Source organism: Astatotilapia calliptera, chromosome 7 (assembly GCF_964374335.1).
Source record: "Astatotilapia calliptera chromosome 7, fAstCal68.1, whole genome shotgun sequence".
In the NCBI taxonomy this organism is placed as follows: Eukaryota; Metazoa; Chordata; class Actinopteri; order Cichliformes; family Cichlidae; genus Astatotilapia; species Astatotilapia calliptera.
Window position 1 is genome coordinate 20,556,453 of NC_137428.1, and position 19,906 is coordinate 20,576,358.

Here is a 19,906-nt window from a genome sequence, read left to right on the forward strand (position 1 = left end):
TGTGTTCATTTAAAATGCCAGACAAAATACAGGGAGTCTATTTACACTACATTAGGTGCTTATTACTCCTTTGCACCTCATTCGTTTTTGACAACTATTCGAGTGGAATCAGTGAACGTACTGTAGGTGTAATGTGAGGCAGCCGGAGGTGTCCTGTTTCCATAATGAATGATAAATGAGAGTGAATTCACTTTTAGAACAATATCTGTGTAAATAGTACCAGAGTGAGAGTTATCGGCCCACGTGGAGGCTTTCAGTTTCTCAGCAGTAACTCGTGGGCCACACATCTCACACGTGTGTCAACCATTCATGCATAAATTAAACTTTTTTTGTTTTTGTTTTTTAGGTATCTAGTGATGGAACTAATGGATGCCAACTTGTGCCAGGTGATTCAGATGGAGCTTGACCATGAGAGAATGTCCTACCTGCTCTACCAGATGCTGTGTGGTATCAAACATCTGCACTCAGCCGGCATTATTCACAGGGTAGGAGAGCAAGCCTGCTCTGTCTTCTTCTTCCACTGCTGGATTTGGTTTGTGTCGTGTGCTTTTAAATCTTCAGCAATGTCAATATATTGCACACGTTTTGTGCCATCACCTCAATCGCTTTAGTGAGAAAACGCTACAGAGACCAGGGCTGAGAAGCGGGAACAAGTGCGCACTGGACTCTGCAGGTTTTGCGTGCCACATGCATGAAGGCAGACAGCATTTGCATTTGTAGAAAGCGCCTTCCCTATGTCAACAATAATTTAGTCCCGACATTGCTGCAGTTCAGAATTACCTCCTGTAAAATAGCAAATTGTTGTTCTAACACCCCGAGTTGTGTGAGGATCAAACAAAGAAAATATGTGTTGATAGAATTTTAGAGTTGCTGGAAGGTTTGTTATCATCAGAGCGAGGCAGTCTAGTTCATCCTCGTTCTTTCATTTCCCTTATTTTCCACGTTTTTGTTCTATTCCCTTAAATGAAAAACTGAAGTATTATACTAAAGAGTCTCTTACATGAATCATTAACAAACAATAATTGTTAATAGACTTTCTGTGAATAACAGCAGGAAATAATCATTAATATACATTTTTTCTCATTTCCTATTGCTTTTGCCAGGATCTCAAACCAAGCAATATAGTGGTGAAATCAGACTGTACCCTGAAAATCCTGGATTTCGGTCTGGCTAGGACTGCAGGCACCAGTTTCATGATGACCCCGTATGTGGTGACCCGATACTACAGAGCCCCAGAGGTCATACTAGGAATGGGATACAAGGAGAATGGTGAGATTAAATAGAGTCATGGTATTTAATTTTTATTAGTATTAGTATTTGTTTTTAGATCCAAGTACAACTGTAACTGTACACTGCAAATTGTAAATAAAAACAGAATGTGATGATTTGCAAATCTCATTAATCCATATTTTATTCACAGTAGTACACAGAAAACATATCAAATGTTTACACTGTGAAAATGTGCTATCAAAAAAAATCAAAAACGCTCAAGCTAAACAAATGGCAGGAAAAGTGGTACAAAAAATGGTAATAAAGTGGTAATAAAAAATTTTCTAATATGATTATATCATCAATTACACTTTGTAGTTTATTGGCACTTTTTTGCACTTGGTTATGTTCTTGCTGTGGCAGTGAGCCAACATAAAACTGATGTGGGGGAAAAAAGCCTTTGAAATGTTTACATTTTAAGAAGCTAATTACGGTTCTATGTGTTTTTAAACCATCTACGATCTGAATAATCAAACTGCTCACATGTGCAGATGATCGTTTGATGATGATTCCAAATTAAAGTGTCATATCATTAACTTTAAAACCTTATCAACAATTCTGGTCAAGTGACTTAAAGTGCTGGAGTTATGAGTCACTGATTAAAAGCCCCCAGAGCACGTGACTGAGTGCCAGCCTCAGTGACTCATTAGCCATATATCTCTGAAGAAGGGAAGCCTGAAAGCTCCAGGGCTTTGAATTTCCTGCCACTAGTTAGTCTATCTAAGGCGCTGCTTCACTGTACTTCACTCTGCTCTGTCTATCTCTGTATTCCATTCTGATTTGAATCCTGAAACATGCCTCTCACTAATTATTCCTCTCTCAATTAAAACCAGTTAGCATCTGATCACTAATGCCAGTCTATGAGCTGTCTGTGGACAACACTAACCTTTGCTTTCCCTCCTTGTGTTTTGCTCCCTCTGTGTCTCATCCTCACCTCTATGCGTGCAGTGGATATTTGGTCGGTGGGGTGCATTATGGGAGAAATGGTGCGCCACAAAATCCTTTTCCCTGGCCGGGACTGTATCCTTGTTAATAAAAACAGATCAATTCTTTGACTGTGGCTTTTTACATGTTGTAGTTTTGCTCATAAAAGTCAAGTGACACTCACACTGAAAATAGTTTTTTTTAGTTTAAAGTATAAGCAACCATGTTCAGTTTTGATTGATTGTGATGCTCTCTGAAAGCACCTGAGAGTATCTGGAAGTGCTATGCCAGCTAAGGAAAAAGAAGCTGCCGCCATGCAAGCAGGTAAAGATCTTAGAAATATAACTTTTAAATGGTGTTTTGGTCAAGCAGATACTGAGCCTGATGTTTGCTGTATGTTACTGAGGTGAACTAAACCACACTCACATCTGGCTGGCTTGTAACACAGATTTATAGCAACAACAACTTATCTTCTTTAACGCTTTTCACTTAACCTAGTAACATCATAAAATGCTCTTTTCAATGCTTTTTTTCAATGGGAAGAGGAAATTCTTTCTTACCTTATTTCTGAATATTTAAATGTGTGCTCTTAGAGTGCTACCTGGTGTTTTCTCTTGCAGTGATCGGGGTGTGCTGCATCCCTGAGAAGACTTCCTTTAGTAGGGAGGATTTGTAAAAATAGTCCCTGTGCTGGAGTTGAGGACATATGGGATGAGCACATCTACATGTATGAGCCAGGAATGCTAATTAAATATTCAGTAATGAGTGAATAATATTGAGTATTCCCTTTGAGCATGTGTAAATAGCAGCCTGGTTGAACTCAATTAGCAGTAGAAAGTTCAAAGGTTGAAAGTGTAGTCGATTAGCACATAGTAATTCCCCTGTAATTAAATGAAGTTATTTGAAATTACAATGTAATTATATTCACCCACAAATACTTAAAGACAGATACGCAATTAGGGGTGTCAAACAAATGCTAAAATGCTTAAGTAAAAATTAATTTTAAGTGCAGACATCAAACATTTTCCCATCTTACATCGTAAACACACTGTACTTTTCAGGCCAGAGGTCTTATTATGGATTGGATTAATGTTGCCTTTTGATATCTTTATTTAATATTTATAAAGTTGATGTGCATGATGGATGTTCTATTATTCAACTGTCCTTTTATTCTACCAATATATATGTGATAAGGACTGTTCCCACTCACCAACTTATGAGAAAACATAAATACCATCAAAACTTGTAGGTGTGTGACCTTATATTGATGGAGCCAAGTCGAACTTGATTCATTTTCTTTCACAGTCACTATTCAAAAATAACTTTCAATTTTAAATTTTAAAGTTAAGGCTACTCCAAAATACAAAAGCACAACATGCTTACAATGTAAGATTGGCACATTTTGTTTACTTTTCTACAAAATTATGTAGAAGTTAGTAGTTAGTGCTTGCAGTACAATTTGTGTTTCATGTCTAAAAAAATCCTCAGAATTCTGGCACTACGTAAAGTAACTCATGCTGTAATTAAAATTACTTACAGACTACTTGAATTCACTTACAGTATATTCTTTTCTATGTTTTGTGTAAAATCCTGACTTGTCATTCCTTATTTTAGTGTACCTACCTTTACGTATTTTTAAGTAAATATAATGACACTGTAATTTCAAAGAAATACAATGAAATGCCATTTATTTACAGGGGAATTAGTAAAGAGCCATATTATAATCTGTTACCTTAGCAAGTAATTAAGATGAAGAATAAAGTGCTATAGGTGGGATAACCTATATTTTACCAGTATCAAATCACACATGCCTTTTAAAGACTGAACCCAAAGAGCACCATAAATTCAGACACGCAGATTGGCTACAACCTACTGCTGTAAGGCTTGTGTCTCATCCCCAGTTGAAAACAGTTTCTAACAAATACACAATTTAATTTGGAATTAGAGGTAAAAGATTCCAACCCTTTGCCTGAATTCAGGGGGAACAAATGGCAGTGAAAGCGAAGCCATTTTCATACGTTTTGTCGTTGTCACAAGTCTGAAGCAAACCATCTCCTGTTGTGTTTTCACGTGTCGCACACAACAGAAGATTGCGTCAAAGTTGTTCTCACCAGTATAAATACTCAATTGATTTAGGCGGGGGTGCTGCCTGAATACAGAGTACTGGGTGCAGGAGACGCAATGCCCTATTGTTTGTTGTGAATCCATTAAACAGTTATCTGTGCTATTCCCCGTGAGGTAAAGACCATTTAATGTCTGACAGCACTTAGGCGCTTGAAGGGATTTCTTTGCACTTTGCATGCAGATCCAGTGCCTACCTGTTCAAATATGAAACATGAAGCTCTCAGGACTGTTTGCAGATTCTTGTAATTGATTCACTTTTTGTTGTTTAGGAACCTCGAGCAAATTCTGTTTGAGGGTCAATATTCAGATAATTAACACATTTATTAGGACCAGAAAACAAACAAAAAGTAGCACATATATCATACAGTGGTAGTACCACTAACTGTGCTCTCTTTTCATGTAGCTGCAGGCGTTTTTGACAGTGAACTGAGATTGATCACAGCCACACATGGCAATGGTAAAGGTAATACTCTGCTGTCTGCAGCCCTGAGCACTGGGTCCCTGAAAGATTAATGTTCTGGAAAGCTAGAGAAACCCAGCAATGAGTCAAGCAATATCTTTCTCCGCTGTCTCTGCTCCCAAAATGACCTAAAAATTCGTATCATTTCATTACTCCATACCTTTTGCTTTAGATCAATAAAGTAGAGTCATGCACACTTTTGTTAATCTTCTGCTTATAGATCAGTTCTGGACTGGTACCCTGTTGTCGCAAATCTTAATGTATTTCATTGATTTTTCAACTTAGAAGTATTGACCTGGCTAAAGTCTACACGTCCCAGAGTGTCTGTCAAATGATACAGAGTAGGTAAGAGACTACCGGTAAAAGCCCAGTGGGCTACAGGGTTACTGGTTGTTCTGTGATGGATGAGTGGAGCAGTGTGTTTATTAATAAGTTATATTGGAGGTCTTGGAGGAACCAAAGGTGGATTTTACTGTGGTCAATAAGCTTGAAAATATATTCTCTCTAGAGAAGGTGAAATGATTTTAACATTTCCTTCTGTACAGAGGTCTTTTTTCTACTTAGTAATCATACAGCCACCATTACCTCCTTTGTTCTTCAAGTTTTAAAATGTGGCTGACTTTTGTTTTAAAGTACCTCTCTGCAGAAATGATTAAGCACTGATAGTTCGGATAGCATTGCTGACTGGTGTTGGCCTATTACAGATGCACTGCATGGACACAAGTATTGGGTCACGCTGCTTAATCTTTGAACTTGGGTGGAATTTTGTTTTTGTTTTGTTGCCAACTTTGTTGCCACAGGGGTATAAAACCAAGAAAGAATGGGTGGTTCTGAAGAGCTCACTGAATTTGAGTGTGGTACTGTAATAGGATGCCAGCGTTGCAATAAGTCAATTTGTTCCCTCCCAGATATTCCACAATCAGCTTCCACAATCTTCCACTCCCCCATGAAGTGGCAGACCATGGTTGCCAAGTGCTGAGGCACATAGTTTGGCACTCCAGACCTCCTTTGGCATTAACATCAGCACAAAAACTGTGTGTTTGGAGGTTGGGGAGGCATTGGTTTCCAAGGCCAAGCAGCTGCATGCAAGCACTATATCACTAAGTGCAAATCCAAGTATCGGATGAAGTGAGTAAATCACTGGGTTCTGGAAGAAACTTGTTCTGTGGATGGGCGAATCATGGTTTTCTATCTGGCAATCTGAAGCATGAGTGCATTGCATTATGCCAACTGTAGAGTTTGATGGAGGAGGGATGAACTACAACAGAGTCTGTGAGCCAGGCCCTTTTGTCCAACAGCACTCTGTGACCTTCACAAAAGGTCTTCTGGATGAATGGGCAAAATTCCCACAGGCACACTTAAAAATCTTGTAAAAAGACTTCCCAGAAGAGTGGAACCTGTTACAGCTGCAAAGGAGGGACCAACTCCATGGCTTTAGAATGGGATGTCAGAAAATCTCCCGTGGGTGTAGTCAAATAGGTAGCCTAAAACCTTTGTGTATACAGCACATATTGGTATTTCATTAATGTATATGTTATGATATACTATAGCAAATTAGGCTCGAACAACCCAAAATAGCTTGTTGTCCAAACAGGGCTTAAGGTTGTAGTATAGCTCAAACTGTTCCAGGGTGTTTAAGCATTATGTGCTAACTCTTTTGTCACACCTAATAAACAGCATTTGTTTCTTTTCCTTTTCTATTTTCCTAAAAAATAAGTTAAATATATTACACAGCATTAGTGTGTTATTTGATTTTCTTCTGAAGTAATAATGGTACGTTTGCAGGTACTCTATTTCTGGTTGAAATTCTCAGTATTTCTAAATGGGGACTTTAAATTGGAGGCCAATGTGTTTGTGTCACTGGTCTGCTTATAATGTGCCTTAGAGTATCTTCACACTGACAAAAAAACCCTCCCTGACCATTTTTAAAAAATGTAAACACTTTGCTATTTGAAAAAACGGAGAAGGAGAAATTTTCATTTAAAGAAACACGCAACACATTTGTGCCAAGTAAGGAGACACAGTTTAACAATTACCAGTGTGTTCTGTATTTAATTGTATTAAATGGATCAAATTACAAAGTGACTGGGTTGGCTCCTAGAGAATTGTTGTTGGGGTGTACACCCTCTCTGCAGCTTTACAGAGCTTCATAGTGTTTTTTTAAACACGGTTGAGCTGTCTAGCCCCAGTGCATTGCTTTAGCTGTTAGCCGAGGGCCTGTTTTCTACAAAAAAAGAACAAAAAACAGCTGTGATGACTCACTGTAAGCAACCTGCCCTAAGGACAGATGCAGTTAGCAGATAGCTGGTGAACATCTGGTCGCTAAAGAGTCACATATTCCTCTCAGCAAATGTTTGTGTTTGTGTGTTTATGTGGGTGCGTGTGACCTTAGTGGACATGTGGTCAGTCGGCTGCATCTTTGGAGAGTTGATAAGAGGGACAGTGCTGTTCCCTGGGACGGACCGTATCCTTCCTCCCTCTGTTAGAAATGTAAACCTGAAGGCAGCAGGAACCCTGCAGCGTTTTTTCGAGGGCAGTTGCGAATGACTCTGAGTCTATCGAGTGTCATGCGTTTTGGCACTGACATGCTGAGAAAAAACAAAAAAAATCACCTCGAGGTGTCAGAGCGAATCCAACTGCTTGCTGAAGAGCCGTGGATAAGAGTCTTAGTGGATTAAAAAACCCCGCTTTACTAGGCACTGGGTGGATCATGGCCAGTGTGCAATAGAGACAAAACGGAGATGGAAGCGTGAGACGTTCCAGCAAAATGAAGTAATAGGGATCTATAGTGGCCTCTGGCAGCTCTCTGCCCTAACTGGCACTCGGTGTGAGAACATTAGGAGGAGAAGGTTTGGAGTGTGTCGAAGGCTAAGAGAGGAAATATTTGTTGTAAGGAAGGAAGTGAAAGAGAAGCTGATACAACTGGACACACGGCTACATTTATACCGTACACGTGTCTTTTAATCCAATCAGTCATGTTTTCATCAAAAGGTTTATTATTATTTTTTTACTTTTAGAAACACTTAACAATGGCTGGAGACAAAGAAAAACAAAAAGAATAAAAGGATTTTTTTAAAATAGAAATCTTGTGTTTTTCACCATTTAGAAGTCAGCTGGGGTTTTTTCCCTAATCCTAATGAATACTTCTTTTGGTGGTTAAGTGGGAAACAGCTGATTTGAGATTAAAAATTATTAATTTATCTTGGTCACAGCACTTTGTAGCACTCCTTTTTGTGCTTTTAAATGGAAAATGAAGCCAGAATTGTATTGTAGTGTGATACCTGAGGGTACACTGAGCTTTGCAGGGTGACAGGATGCTCTGTATTCCATGTGTGTTTCCCTTAATCTTGGCCTTCCACACCAGATATTGATCAGTGGAACAAAGTGATCGAGCAGCTGGGCACGCCCTCGCCAGAATTCATGAAGAAACTTCAACCCACAGTGAGGAACTATGTCGAGAACCGGCCAAAGTACGCAGGCCTCACCTTCCCCAAACTCTTCCCCGACTGCCTTTTCCCTGCTGACTCTGAGCACAACAAACTCAAAGGTGAGAACCTGTAATTATACACAGGGAACCTGTGAACTTAGGCTATTGCACTTTAGCCATTTCATTAGCTTCCAGTATGAGTCTTTGAAGGTCTTTTATTGAACCTTAAGGTGTATGATGTGTGTCGATTAAACAGAGAGTCTTCTTTAGGACATCATAGCACTTATCACTCTGACAGGCAGTCATTCTGCATGTGTTTTTAATTTGTGTAATATACTAGGATATTAATAATTAGAGCTATTTGTATGTATTTTGCTTTATTTTGTATCTTTGTAGTATATTGTCTTATTTAATATAGCTGTTTTGGAGCAACTGCGACTATATAATTTTCTCAGGGATTAATAAAGTATTTCTGAATCTAAATCTGACATTACAGGTGACTTTGCTTCTGACTTTCCATTTAGTTCATTAGGTTTATATCTTTGTTTATAACTTCCACAATTTATGACATTTAAATGTTATTTGCATGTTAACTCTGTAAATATGCTATTCTTATTCTCAGCATCTTAGCTGCTCTGTGAGTACATATCACCTAGCAGCTAAGATGGCTATACATTTTGTTCATTTCATGTATGCTGTAGTATGTCAAAAACTAAGTATAGCCTGCTTCTATAGAATATGAGAGGGTAAGTAGTAGCCAGGTGCTGCAAATTAAATGTACTTGATTAATTTGTCATCAGCAAGTGTGAGAACCCCTATAGAAACCGAAGATTTTAACAGTTTGTTGATCTTGCTGGGACTGGGCATCTCAGCAAATTAACCCCAATGTTAAACAGTGACCATGAACTGTGTACCAAAGTATTTTAGAATCACATGCAAGGCCATCTGTCTGACAGCTAAAGCTTTGGGTGATGCAACAGACAACAATCCCAAGCACAGCAGCAAATCTACACTCTACGCCCCAAAAGTCTCAAATTCAATTCAATTAAGTTATTGCTGCTAAAGGTGGATGCACAAGCTACTGAATCGTCAGGTGTATTTAGTTTTTTAACAGGACTGTACTTTTACATTTTATCTTTGGTCATCCTCCGAGCATCAGTAAACTGCAGTATGTTAATCCTGTACCGTGTGAGCCGATTTCAATCGACTTCTTATGCAGAGTGTTAACTGAGATGTTGTTTCTTCTGTCTCAGCTGAGAATTGAAGGCATCAAAAACATTCCCAGTGAGCTATAAAAAAAATATGCTTTTAAAAAAACATTTTGCTCTCCCGCTCCCACATCAAAGCTCTCGAATGTTGAAATTCTAATGAATCGCTTTTGTATTCAAGCTGCTCCCCGCTGGAGTGACACTGTTAAAGGAATACACCGAAAGAGACAGACAGAGTGAGAGGGTGTGAGACCAAGATGAAGTGTTTTGTGTGTTTTGTTTTGTGACAGGTAGGAAGTGAGTCAGACATGAGAGAAACATCCTTTGGGTTTTATTTATTTTAAACCTTAGGGGGAAGACAAGTCACAGTACTGTAGGACAGAGGGAATGAAAGAGAGGTAGGTAAGGAATAAGGAAAGGTGAAAGGAGAGAGATAGAGGAGCTATTTTTTCACGTTTATCATCTTTTTGATGCTGTGGTGATGCTCAAAGGGTACGCCCAGCTCATCTGTCCGTACTTGCTTCAGCTTCTTCGTTCCTCTGCTCCTGGAGATTTATTTATAGTGAAGGTCAAGTGTGTAGGAGAGGAAGTGTCGTGTGGTTTTAGGGTTTCAATTTCAGATCAGTTCAAAATGGCCAGAGGGTAGAGAGTCTGTGTACTGGTAATGCTTATTGAAATTTTTGCTGATAGATGTCCAATTTACTGCAAACTGCAAACGAACAAGTTGACTGGCAACATCTGCAACAAACAGGCCTAATGCTTCATTAAAAAATACATATGGGACAAACTGAGGAGATATCTGGATGGTTGATTATTAAAGAATTATCTAGCAATAATTCAGATTTCAACTAGTCTGTAGATTAAATACTTAAAACCCAATAAGCCCTATGCACATTCAGAGTGAATTACAATAATCAAGATACAAGAAAAACTATAGCGTGCAATAAAAGTTTGAGATTATTGGCCGACTGTATAGCAGATGGTCTGATACTGCTGTTTTAGAGGACTAGTTTGACATATGTCCTCCTTAGAGAAGCTGTCAGGGCCAAACATGAGAACCTCAGTTTTGTCACTATTGAGCTGGAGGAAATTTGGTTAAGGAAAACAAAAGAAAAAAACTGGAAAATAAACAAAAATAAGAAATAAACAGACCTTTCTATTCTCAGGTTGTGAGATTACTGTACTCATCCTCCAGAGGTCACCATTAATGCATCTTTGACTATTAAAGACTATTATTATTATTAGTAGTAGTAGTAGTAGTAGTATTAATATTATTATTATTATTATTATTATTATTGTTATTACAATGCTAATTCATTGAATCTTGGATCTTTATTTAATTTTTTGACCATTGATTACCTCTAATAACCACACTGCATGCTTGTATATATTTTAGATGTTACACATATCACAAGCTCCTGTTAATTATTCTCTTTAATCCCTGACATTTCCCGGTCTCTCTCTCTCTCCTCCCTCTTCCATTACCTGTGCTGTTTGACATGTAATATTTTCTTGTTTCATCAAAACATCTAAATATCGGGGGGGGGGGGTTTCTTTTTAAAAAAAATTTTCAAACTACAGCAAGCCAGGCTAGAGACCTGCTGTCTAAGATGCTGATTATCGACCCTGCTAAGCGGATGTCAGTGGATGAGGCCTTACAGCACCCCTACATCAACGTGTGGTATGATCCGGCTGAGGTGGAGGCGGTGAGTAGGACTTCAGCAGAGCTGCGTATCGATTACCATCCCAAGCTAAATCCTCCTCACCCGCCCCTCCCATGTTTTAATTTGTACGCACTGATAGTGATTTATAGCATGACTAAACTGCATTGTTTTAACCGCTTGCTATTTTGACAACTTTTGTTCACATCTAATTTGCATTTTTTTTCTCCCTCACTTATATTTTTAGTCTTTAGTGCAGAACCAAACGTTTTTGTAGATTTCTGTAAAATAACCCAAAGTCTTTGCTGGTAAATTTTCATGCTACACTGAAAGATTTATATAGTGGGTTGTTGGGTCTTGTAACATGAGAGGGGTGGTGTTGCTGGTTGATTTGGTGAAATCTGGCGTCTTCATCAGCGCCTCATTAGTATGAGGTGACAGTGAGATTGGGTAAAAAGCCATCTGCAACCCGAAAATTTTTTACAGCAGTACAAGTAATGAGAGCATGACCAGCTGATGAATGTCAGTGCTGCTGTTCTACTACGTGAAATATCCTGTTGCCTAACACACTCACTGTATAGTAGTTTTTCCTCCTTTATAGAAGATTTCATGACTATGGCCTTGTCTTGTCATCTGGTGTCTGATGGTTTTTAAAGATGACTTTGTTGCTTCTGTTGATGTATAACATGGCTGTGAATGGCATTTCAACACGTTTTCTGCTGTTTTCCCCCCCTTCTCTAATGTCACCTCATCCTGATGAAGGCCAGAGATAACATCCAAATATCCATGGTAAATAACAAACTCCCTACATCAAAGAATGCACTGCAATTGGACTTCTTCGACTAAAGAGTGTAAATGAAAGAAGATTTTTTGGACACATGTGGTTCAGTGCTTCTGCCATATTTGAAGATATTTAAAATCAAGAGAAAAGAGACTGTGTAATGCAAAGAGAGGAGCAGAAAATGCCAATCAAATGAAACATCCAGAATATGTGGATATTGCAGTAATCACAGACTGTATATAAAAGATGGAAGTAACTTCTGGGTCTGAGAAGTGAAGCCAGTGCAGAAATGACCCTACTGTTCTCTTGATCTATGATGTATATGTTTATTTAAAAGAGATAATGCATATAAATTACCACATTAAATTCATCATGTTAATATGCCAGATTTAGCCACATGGGCTAATTTTTATGTGTGGCTCGTGCCAGGTTGAATGAATCAACAAAACAATGATTGTGAGCATAATTAAACAGACACAAAAACATGTAAAATAAAACACCAATCTAATATATAATATAAAACTAATATTATTCTTAACTAAAAGTAGCACAGTGCTATTCAGTAAATACTGTACTGACTTTATGGTAACTGTCAGGAGTTTAAAGTCTTTTTAGTACATCAACATGTTATTTTTGTAAATGATGGTTGAAATTAAAGTAAAATAGATGATAAAGTGAGTGCTTTATTGTGCAATTACCTAGTGACTAACTCGTTGGTACTATAAGAGTACACAGTGTCCTGGTTTATTAGTCATTTTCACTCCATGCTTTTCATTTTGTAAATCAAAATGCAGCAGACTTCAAAACAGATATCCACCAACTAATGGGTCACATCAGGGTGGTTATGTCCATCTTTTGTATACAGACCGTGTGCTGTTTTCAGTGGAGCTCAAAGTAACTGTCACATATAAGCAGTCATTGTCAAACTGCACATGCTTCACTCTGCACATAGACCAAAACTCGTATGTCACAGGAAACCTAATCTATTCATTAAAAAAAAAAATCGTAATAGAATACAAGGTTTTAATATTTACTGTAAGAATTTGTTTTGAAGAGAGCTCCTTAGCTACTTCCACAGCTCCACAGCGTTAACATCTACAAACAGTTGGTTTGTCCTGCTGTGGCCGCTCAGTGCTGACCCATAACAGTCCCCTCAGGGTTACACCAGAGAGGTTCCTTGGTGGTCGTGTCACCCACACTGACAAAGATGGGCAGGATTACGATGTCGGAGTCTGGGGAATGAGTGAATGAGTAGTTAGATGGGCTGACTCGATGCCAGTCAGCGTATTCTTGACCTAGTAGACGAGATGACAAGTCCCGTGAGGGAGGGTGTGGGGGGAGAGCACTGCTGCCAGATGTTTTCTTATCTCACTATCCTGTCAGGTATTTAGTCCTGATTATAAAGAATGACCTATTTTGAGACATTTTTTGTTTATAAATGGCAGACAATGAACTTATAATGCATTTTATGGAAGTAATACACTACTGCTTAATTTTTATTTAAATTTAATTCATAATCAACATGTGCCGAACTTTTAGACCCGGCATGCTGTTTGTTTTTTTCCTTCCATTTGCACATTTGAAAGATGCATATTTATAACGTGATCTTGTAAAATCTTGAGCTGCTTTCTGTAGGTATTGCACTTGGGAGTAATGCTAGGCCGTTAGCTGAAATGTTACTAAACTGGAATTGTGTTCTCTCTCTCTCTCTCTCTCTTCTTTAGCCTCCACCTCAGATCTACGACAAGCAGCTGGATGAAAGAGAACACTCCATTGATGAATGGAAAGGTGAGTGCTGCTCATCCGGGCTAAAAATAAAAACTCAACAAAGCACACATATGGTAGAACGATAAAAAGCTGTATATTATATGTGCAGTAATGCACTCGATTGATGTAATTTTTTAGTGTTACCATGCATTCGAATGATCTTGTTTTTTAGTAGTTAATGGTAATATGAACACTGTCTGCATAGATGGGTGCAGATTGCACATATTTTTGTCACTTAGTGTGTTCTACTACCTTTTTTCGCACCCCTTGCAGAACTTATCTACAAAGAGGTGATGAACTTTGAGGAGAGAACGAAGAATGGCGTTGTGAAGGGACAACCTTCACCTTCAGGTACTCTCAGTGCATAAGCCTAACCGCTCTGTAAGTGAATTTAATATAACCTTACTGGAGTTATCCCTTGTAATTAGAAAAACCCATTGTGCTGTTGACCACATGTCTCTGTCCCTTACATCTCAAGTTAAATGTTGTTCAGTTCAGTGATGTCACTTTGTGCCTGATGATTTGTAAAGATTGCTATTCTGTGATTGCTAAAATTGCTTCGTAGTACAGGTTAATTCAAATGCCTTTATGATTGTATGTTTATATGTATTACATTGCTGTGTCTTAAGCTTTGGGTTTTGAGGGGTCTGTCTCAGGAAATGTCAGTCTTAGACTTGGCTATAAATGCCCTCAGAGGACAAAAACTGCTATTCTTATGATGTGCCACAGGATGGCAGTATAGAGTTACTTTGAGCATACTAACCAGCCCAGTCAGCATTTGCCGAGATCCATCTGAAAAAAAAAAAAGAAAGCTGCACTGCTTGTTTGAAACCACAACCACACTGCATGAAAACAGTAAGAAGACTGAAAACACAAGGAGAAGAAATTAAACGGAAACAGGCGGCTCAGATCAGAGAACACCTTTCTGGGTGTCCTCTTTCAGTTTATTGTACAAAAGCGAGTGGGATTTTCCCTCTTAGAAAACTTATAAATCATCTCTCACCATAAGCCGGGCAACAAATATCCTTAGTGCCAAATATAGTTAAATAACATGGTGCTCGTTTTTGCTCTGTCTCTCTCGGCCCGTCTCTAGAAAATCCACGAGCTTCATCTTTCTTCTTCTTTCTATCTACTTGTAATTAAGCAGATGGGCCGCTGTATAGCATCTGACGCAGTGCAGGAGCTGCAGACGACAGTGTCTCATTGCAGCATGAAGAGAAGACCTGCAATAACACACAGTCAGACCCACTTTGTGTGTTTAGATTATGATATTTTTAATGATGTTAACAGAAGATTTTTCAGCCCAGTGCTGCAGTATTTATTTGCACGACACCGTGCATTATCTCATTATCTCCAAGAATATGAAGAAATGAGCAACAGTTTAGTGAGTGTGGAAGATATGCGTGTGGGTGTGACGCTGTGATGTGATTCAGACTTTAATCACATATTACTGCTTTTGCCACAGTTTCTGTAAAGGTTAATAATATGAGGTAATGACTTAAACTCCCATCTTATATATCGCCGTGTAACTAGTGTGGATTATTGCACGGTACAGTACTTTATGCTGTGCTCCTCTCACACATGAAGCTTTAACTGTCACTTCTGATTAGTTACCCTATAAAACCGATGCGCGCTATTAATCTTGCTTTATTTAAACAGTTACTCCCAACAGGAAACAGACAAAAACAGCAGACTCACAGCGTGCAAGTCCTCTGCACAAATTACTGCATTTGGTCTGTTTCCTGCATCTGCTTTAAAGTCTTCTTTTAAAGGCTGACAAAGCAGGAACCAACTTCACAGAGGTATAAATTGGTCACTGCGTGCTAATAGACAGAGCATGTAGTCACACACACAGTTCCAATTAGGCTTCTGAGGATGTTGGAAACAATGTAATTTTTTTTATGCATAATATCATTATGTATATTATTTATTAGATCATTAATGTTCAAAAGCAGCAGATTGCTTTTGGGGAAGTACCCCAAGTTCCCTAATATGCATACCTCTGACTTTAAAACAAGGTGATTATAAGATTATTAATATTAGATTATTAGTCTACCCTGTAACCAGCTATATAAAACAAGGACCTGGCCACCATCTCTTCACCCACCAGGTTTTGGACCATGGGTCTTGAAGTTTCAGCATTACTGTGTCCAGATGAATACTCTAGTTATGGATGGATACCCCACCTCATACCCCTAGAATCTATCCATAGAGGGAAAAATCTCTTTTGTAATGGGCTGTAAATATGCTTTATAACATTGGGCATCTATGGGGACTAACTCACTTTGGGAGCCAGGTTAAAGGAATTGGCACTTTTGTGTTGGCTTTATTTTCAGCTCCAGAGGTTGCCATTTGTTACACACACAGACACACAGACCTGTATGAAGACATAAATCATTTTAAGGTATATAATTAAAAGGAAATCATTAAATAGCAGCTTGTTGGCATATAAATGACAACAACAAGCCATGCTTATGAACTGCTGAAACACTGAAAGCCTTTAATGATATTTCCCGTGGAGCCTCCCGGACCCAAAGCTTAATTATCTTTGTCTCATTACAGATGCACTGTGATTGTGATGCCCCACAGATGTTGTAAATGTTGTTGACATCTCTATCTCATGGAACAGCTAATCATGAATCAGCATTTATCTCACTCTAACCTGTGTGTGCACTTGTATATCTCCTGCGACTGTTTCTCTGCTCGCGTCTTGGCCAGGACTCTTTTACGTTGTAACCCCCCGCTGCTGTTGATTCCCTTAGCACAGGTGCAGCCGTGAACAGCAGCGAGAGCCTCCCTCCCTCCTCCTCAATCAACGACATCTCCTCCATGTCCACCGACCAGACCCTGGCCTCAGACACTGACAGCAGCCTGGAGACCTCTGCAGGACCCTTGGGGTGTTGCAGGTGACTAGCCGCCTGCCTACGCAACCCCATGTTCTTCCGAAGGTGAAGAACCCAACAAAAACGACCGCCGGAAAATACAAAGGCAAAAGAAAAAGACAAAAAAAAAAAAAGAGTAAAGATCAAAATGAATATATTAAGAACAAAAATATGAGATATAGGAATCTGAATTTATGAAATCTAAAGCCTGTGCATTGTCACTGAAAAACAGCAGCGGTATTCAAGTAAATGAGCTCAGATATATGTTAATGATCCTCTAGTTGCTTTGCTTATATTACCCCTCATATTCTTGTATATGGCATCAGATCAAAATGACCAAGCGCTTAGACTTGCATCTCCTGTAAAGTGCATATTGGCTGGCAGCTGGTCTCCCAATTCCTTACAGATAAAAAAGAAAGCAACCAAAAGAAAAGCATTTATGCTCCGATCATTGTGGCAAGGTGGGCTGCCATTTTTGCTCATCACTACTGTTAAATGGGGACTTTCCTCTCTTTCCTTCCCCAGCCTCTCTCCCCTATTCAGCTCTTATTTAATTACACTGCTGTATTTTAACATTGTGTGAGACACCGCCACCTGACCCCCCCCCCAAAAAAAGGCTTCCTGATGTTTTCATGTGGTAACTCTGCAGGGACACGTTCCTGCTGTTACCAGGAGTGACCCCCCCCTCCCCCCTACCGTGGTAATTTGTAAATATTGTAATTCTGTACAGCTGAAGGGCACACAGAGTGGGACTGACGGCCAGTAAACTGGGATTTTTTTCCTTCTATTTTTCCGACTAGCACACCTTGCCACATCACCGCTTTCCACCTCAGTTGCCCCTGCCTATTGCTGTAGTCCTGCATGATTAGATTTAAACAATGCTAATCTCACTGTATGCTAACGAGTCTATATAGAGACTTTTGTTTATATACAATGTAAACTAACTGGGCACAGTAGGACGTGTGAGTGTGTGTGTGTTGGTGGACCACAGGCAAGCCAATAAGACACTGATAAAAGTGGGGGCTGTTTAGGACATAAAGGGCCAGTACACACAGAAATAAGTTATTCTGATTGTGCTCAGACTTCACGAGACAGCCTTCAAGAAGTCTAATTTGTGTGTAATGTCCCTTTTTATTTCCCCTGGCAGTGTATGATCGGTCCTTTAACCACAGCCCTGCATGTCATTGTTTATCATTAACCCCTCACAGGCACAGGAGTTGGATCGGTTTCACTGTGGAATAACCACAAAGAACCTTTTCCCCTTTTTGTTTGACTCTTTAAAACATAGCAGAAGTGATACAGTGCTGAGTTTTTAAGACAGGTGATGAGTGTTAACCTTGTAGCTATGGCTCGTCTTCTCATCTGCTTTATATCACCGCACACCACACAAAAATGTCGCGACACGAGAAAGCACCCATTAAACGATTTCATAGGCGAAAGATTCTTTAATTTATTGATTTATATATTTTTGATAGATGGAATCTGAACATGGCAAGTGCCTTTTGGAATGAAGCATTGCAGGTGCAGAAATGATATATTTTTGTTTCCCTCTGTTTTTTCTGGTTCTGCCTTAAAACTGTCTGAGCCCCAAAGCTTAACTGTTTTCCTCGGTGTTTCCATTAAAAAAAAACATCCCACAAATTTTTCTTTTTACATTTTAATTTGACCTCTTTGTTTTGTTTTTTTAAATTTCTCCTACAAATTATCTATATCTTCTCTAGCTGGGGTGCAACGCTCAAATATTCACATGCAAAATGCATTTGCACTTTGCAAAGGCTTGGCAGCTGTACTGCTCTAATCTCAAGTCACATCTCACATTTATCTGTGCAAACTCAGTGTTCTTAAATGAAACAAGAATATAAAACAGTTTTTGGCAGACTGAAATAAACTGAGCTCCACTATGGCAGAGTTTATTTCACCCACTGTGAACCTGCATGGGCAAGTTAGGGTAATTTGGCGTAGTAAGACCTTGGAGCTGGATTTATATGGACAAAACATACATAATTCCCTACTTTAGGCATATTTTGTTTCAAAAGGTGTTTTGCGATGATCCGGTAAATGACAGCAATTAGATCAGATGAAGAACACGAATGCTCACACTGACTTATTGGAGCCTCCGCATGTATGAAATAGATTCAGTCGCTGCCATGACTTTAAGGAGATGTGGAGACATCGTTGCCACATATTTATTTCAGTGACAGTACAAGTCTGTAACTTTCAGTTCAGCTGCTGCTGTACAATGACTCTTTTTTGGAGTTGTTTTGTGTACAATCGCTCACAGTCCTCCACGTTATGGAGATAACTTCAAAAAGCTACTTTGTTAACACTCTTACTCCCTGTGGCTTGTGTATAGTGAACCACACACAGACTAACAGACTAACCTTCGCAGAGCTCAGAGGGTAACTGAGGTTGGCGTCTCCAGAATAAGCTATGGCTAGCTTGGCTTTTTGTTCAGGGTCTGGCCAGGGCAATCTTTTAAAACAGGGTGCAACTTTGATGAAATCTTTTGTGTTTAAAAAAAATGTTTTGATGAATTTCTCACAAAAGGGGCGCAGAGTCGACCTCTACACCACAAACACACAAGGTACTGTTGCAGTTTTTTCTACAGGGCATTTCTAACCATCCGAACACACTCTTCTTTCTGTATCTTTATACGTTCTGGTCACGGAGAACAAACACTAACATTGCTAATGTGTTTTTTCCCCCCCAGTTTTTCTGAATGTGAACTGTTTGATCTTTTTATAAGACATCCCTCCAGACAATTCTGTTGTGATAAAAGGAGCTTTAGTTCGGGTAAATAAAGAAGGAGATTGAGCTGGATTGTCAGCAGTGAATGTAAAAATGAACGGTTTAACAATCACGCACATCATTGATGCTCTGCTCATCAGTGTGTGTGTGTGTGAGAGAGAGAGATTAAATCAACCAGCATTCAACACAAGCTGCGAGTCTGAGTTGAAAGGTGTGATGTGACGTCTGGAGAAATGATTTTGCAACACATGTCTTCATTTTTTTTTAGAATTTTAATACGAGATCATGACTTTTGTGCAATTATTTTGAAGAATGTCAATGGCGAGTAAGCACAGTTGTGTGTTTAGTAGTAATTCATGTGTGTATTCATGTTCTGTCACTTTGAATTGAATTAGAAAACCACTGTCATTCCAGCTTCTAATTTTTGGGAGGGGGTCTTAAAATGACCTCTTATGGATTCATACACTATGAAAAATGATTACATGTCACACGTTGTCACACAGCTGTGCCAACTTAAAAAAAAACAATCTTTGGATCTCCAGCTTGGCAATTTTCACCTTTTTCTTTTAACTTCTATTGTAAATAATAACAGTTCAACAATGCAATAAACACTTTATTGCACTCAGACAGGGAGGCAAGCTACTGCAAGGGGTCG

At 39.0% G+C, this 19,906-nt stretch overlaps 1 protein-coding gene across 11 annotated transcripts in view; it reads left to right on the top strand.

The window, feature by feature from the left end:
* Positions 1-19,429, top strand: part of mapk10 (mitogen-activated protein kinase 10) — a 38,206-nt gene extending 18,777 nt beyond the window's left edge. For 3 of the 11 annotated variants that reach the window (XM_026173536.2, XM_026173534.2, XM_026173537.2), the window contains exons 6-14: positions 347-485; positions 1,104-1,269; positions 2,218-2,289; positions 8,142-8,324; positions 10,994-11,118; positions 11,836-11,862; positions 13,579-13,642; positions 13,895-13,972; positions 16,389-17,947. In XM_026173536.2, coding sequence (XP_026029321.1) covers positions 347-485; positions 1,104-1,269; positions 2,218-2,289; positions 8,142-8,324; positions 10,994-11,118; positions 11,836-11,862; positions 13,579-13,642; positions 13,895-13,972; positions 16,389-16,531 — 997 coding nt within the window. In that variant the 3' untranslated portion in view covers positions 16,532-17,947. Of the gene's footprint in view, positions 1-346; positions 486-1,103; positions 1,270-2,217; positions 2,290-8,141; positions 8,325-10,993; positions 11,119-11,835; positions 11,863-13,578; positions 13,643-13,894; positions 14,003-16,383 lie in introns of all 11 variants that reach the window. The other 8 variants (XM_080304172.1, XM_026173539.2, XM_080304173.1 and 5 more) reach the window with 6 other exon arrangements.
* Positions 19,430-19,906: the final 477 nt, after the last annotated feature.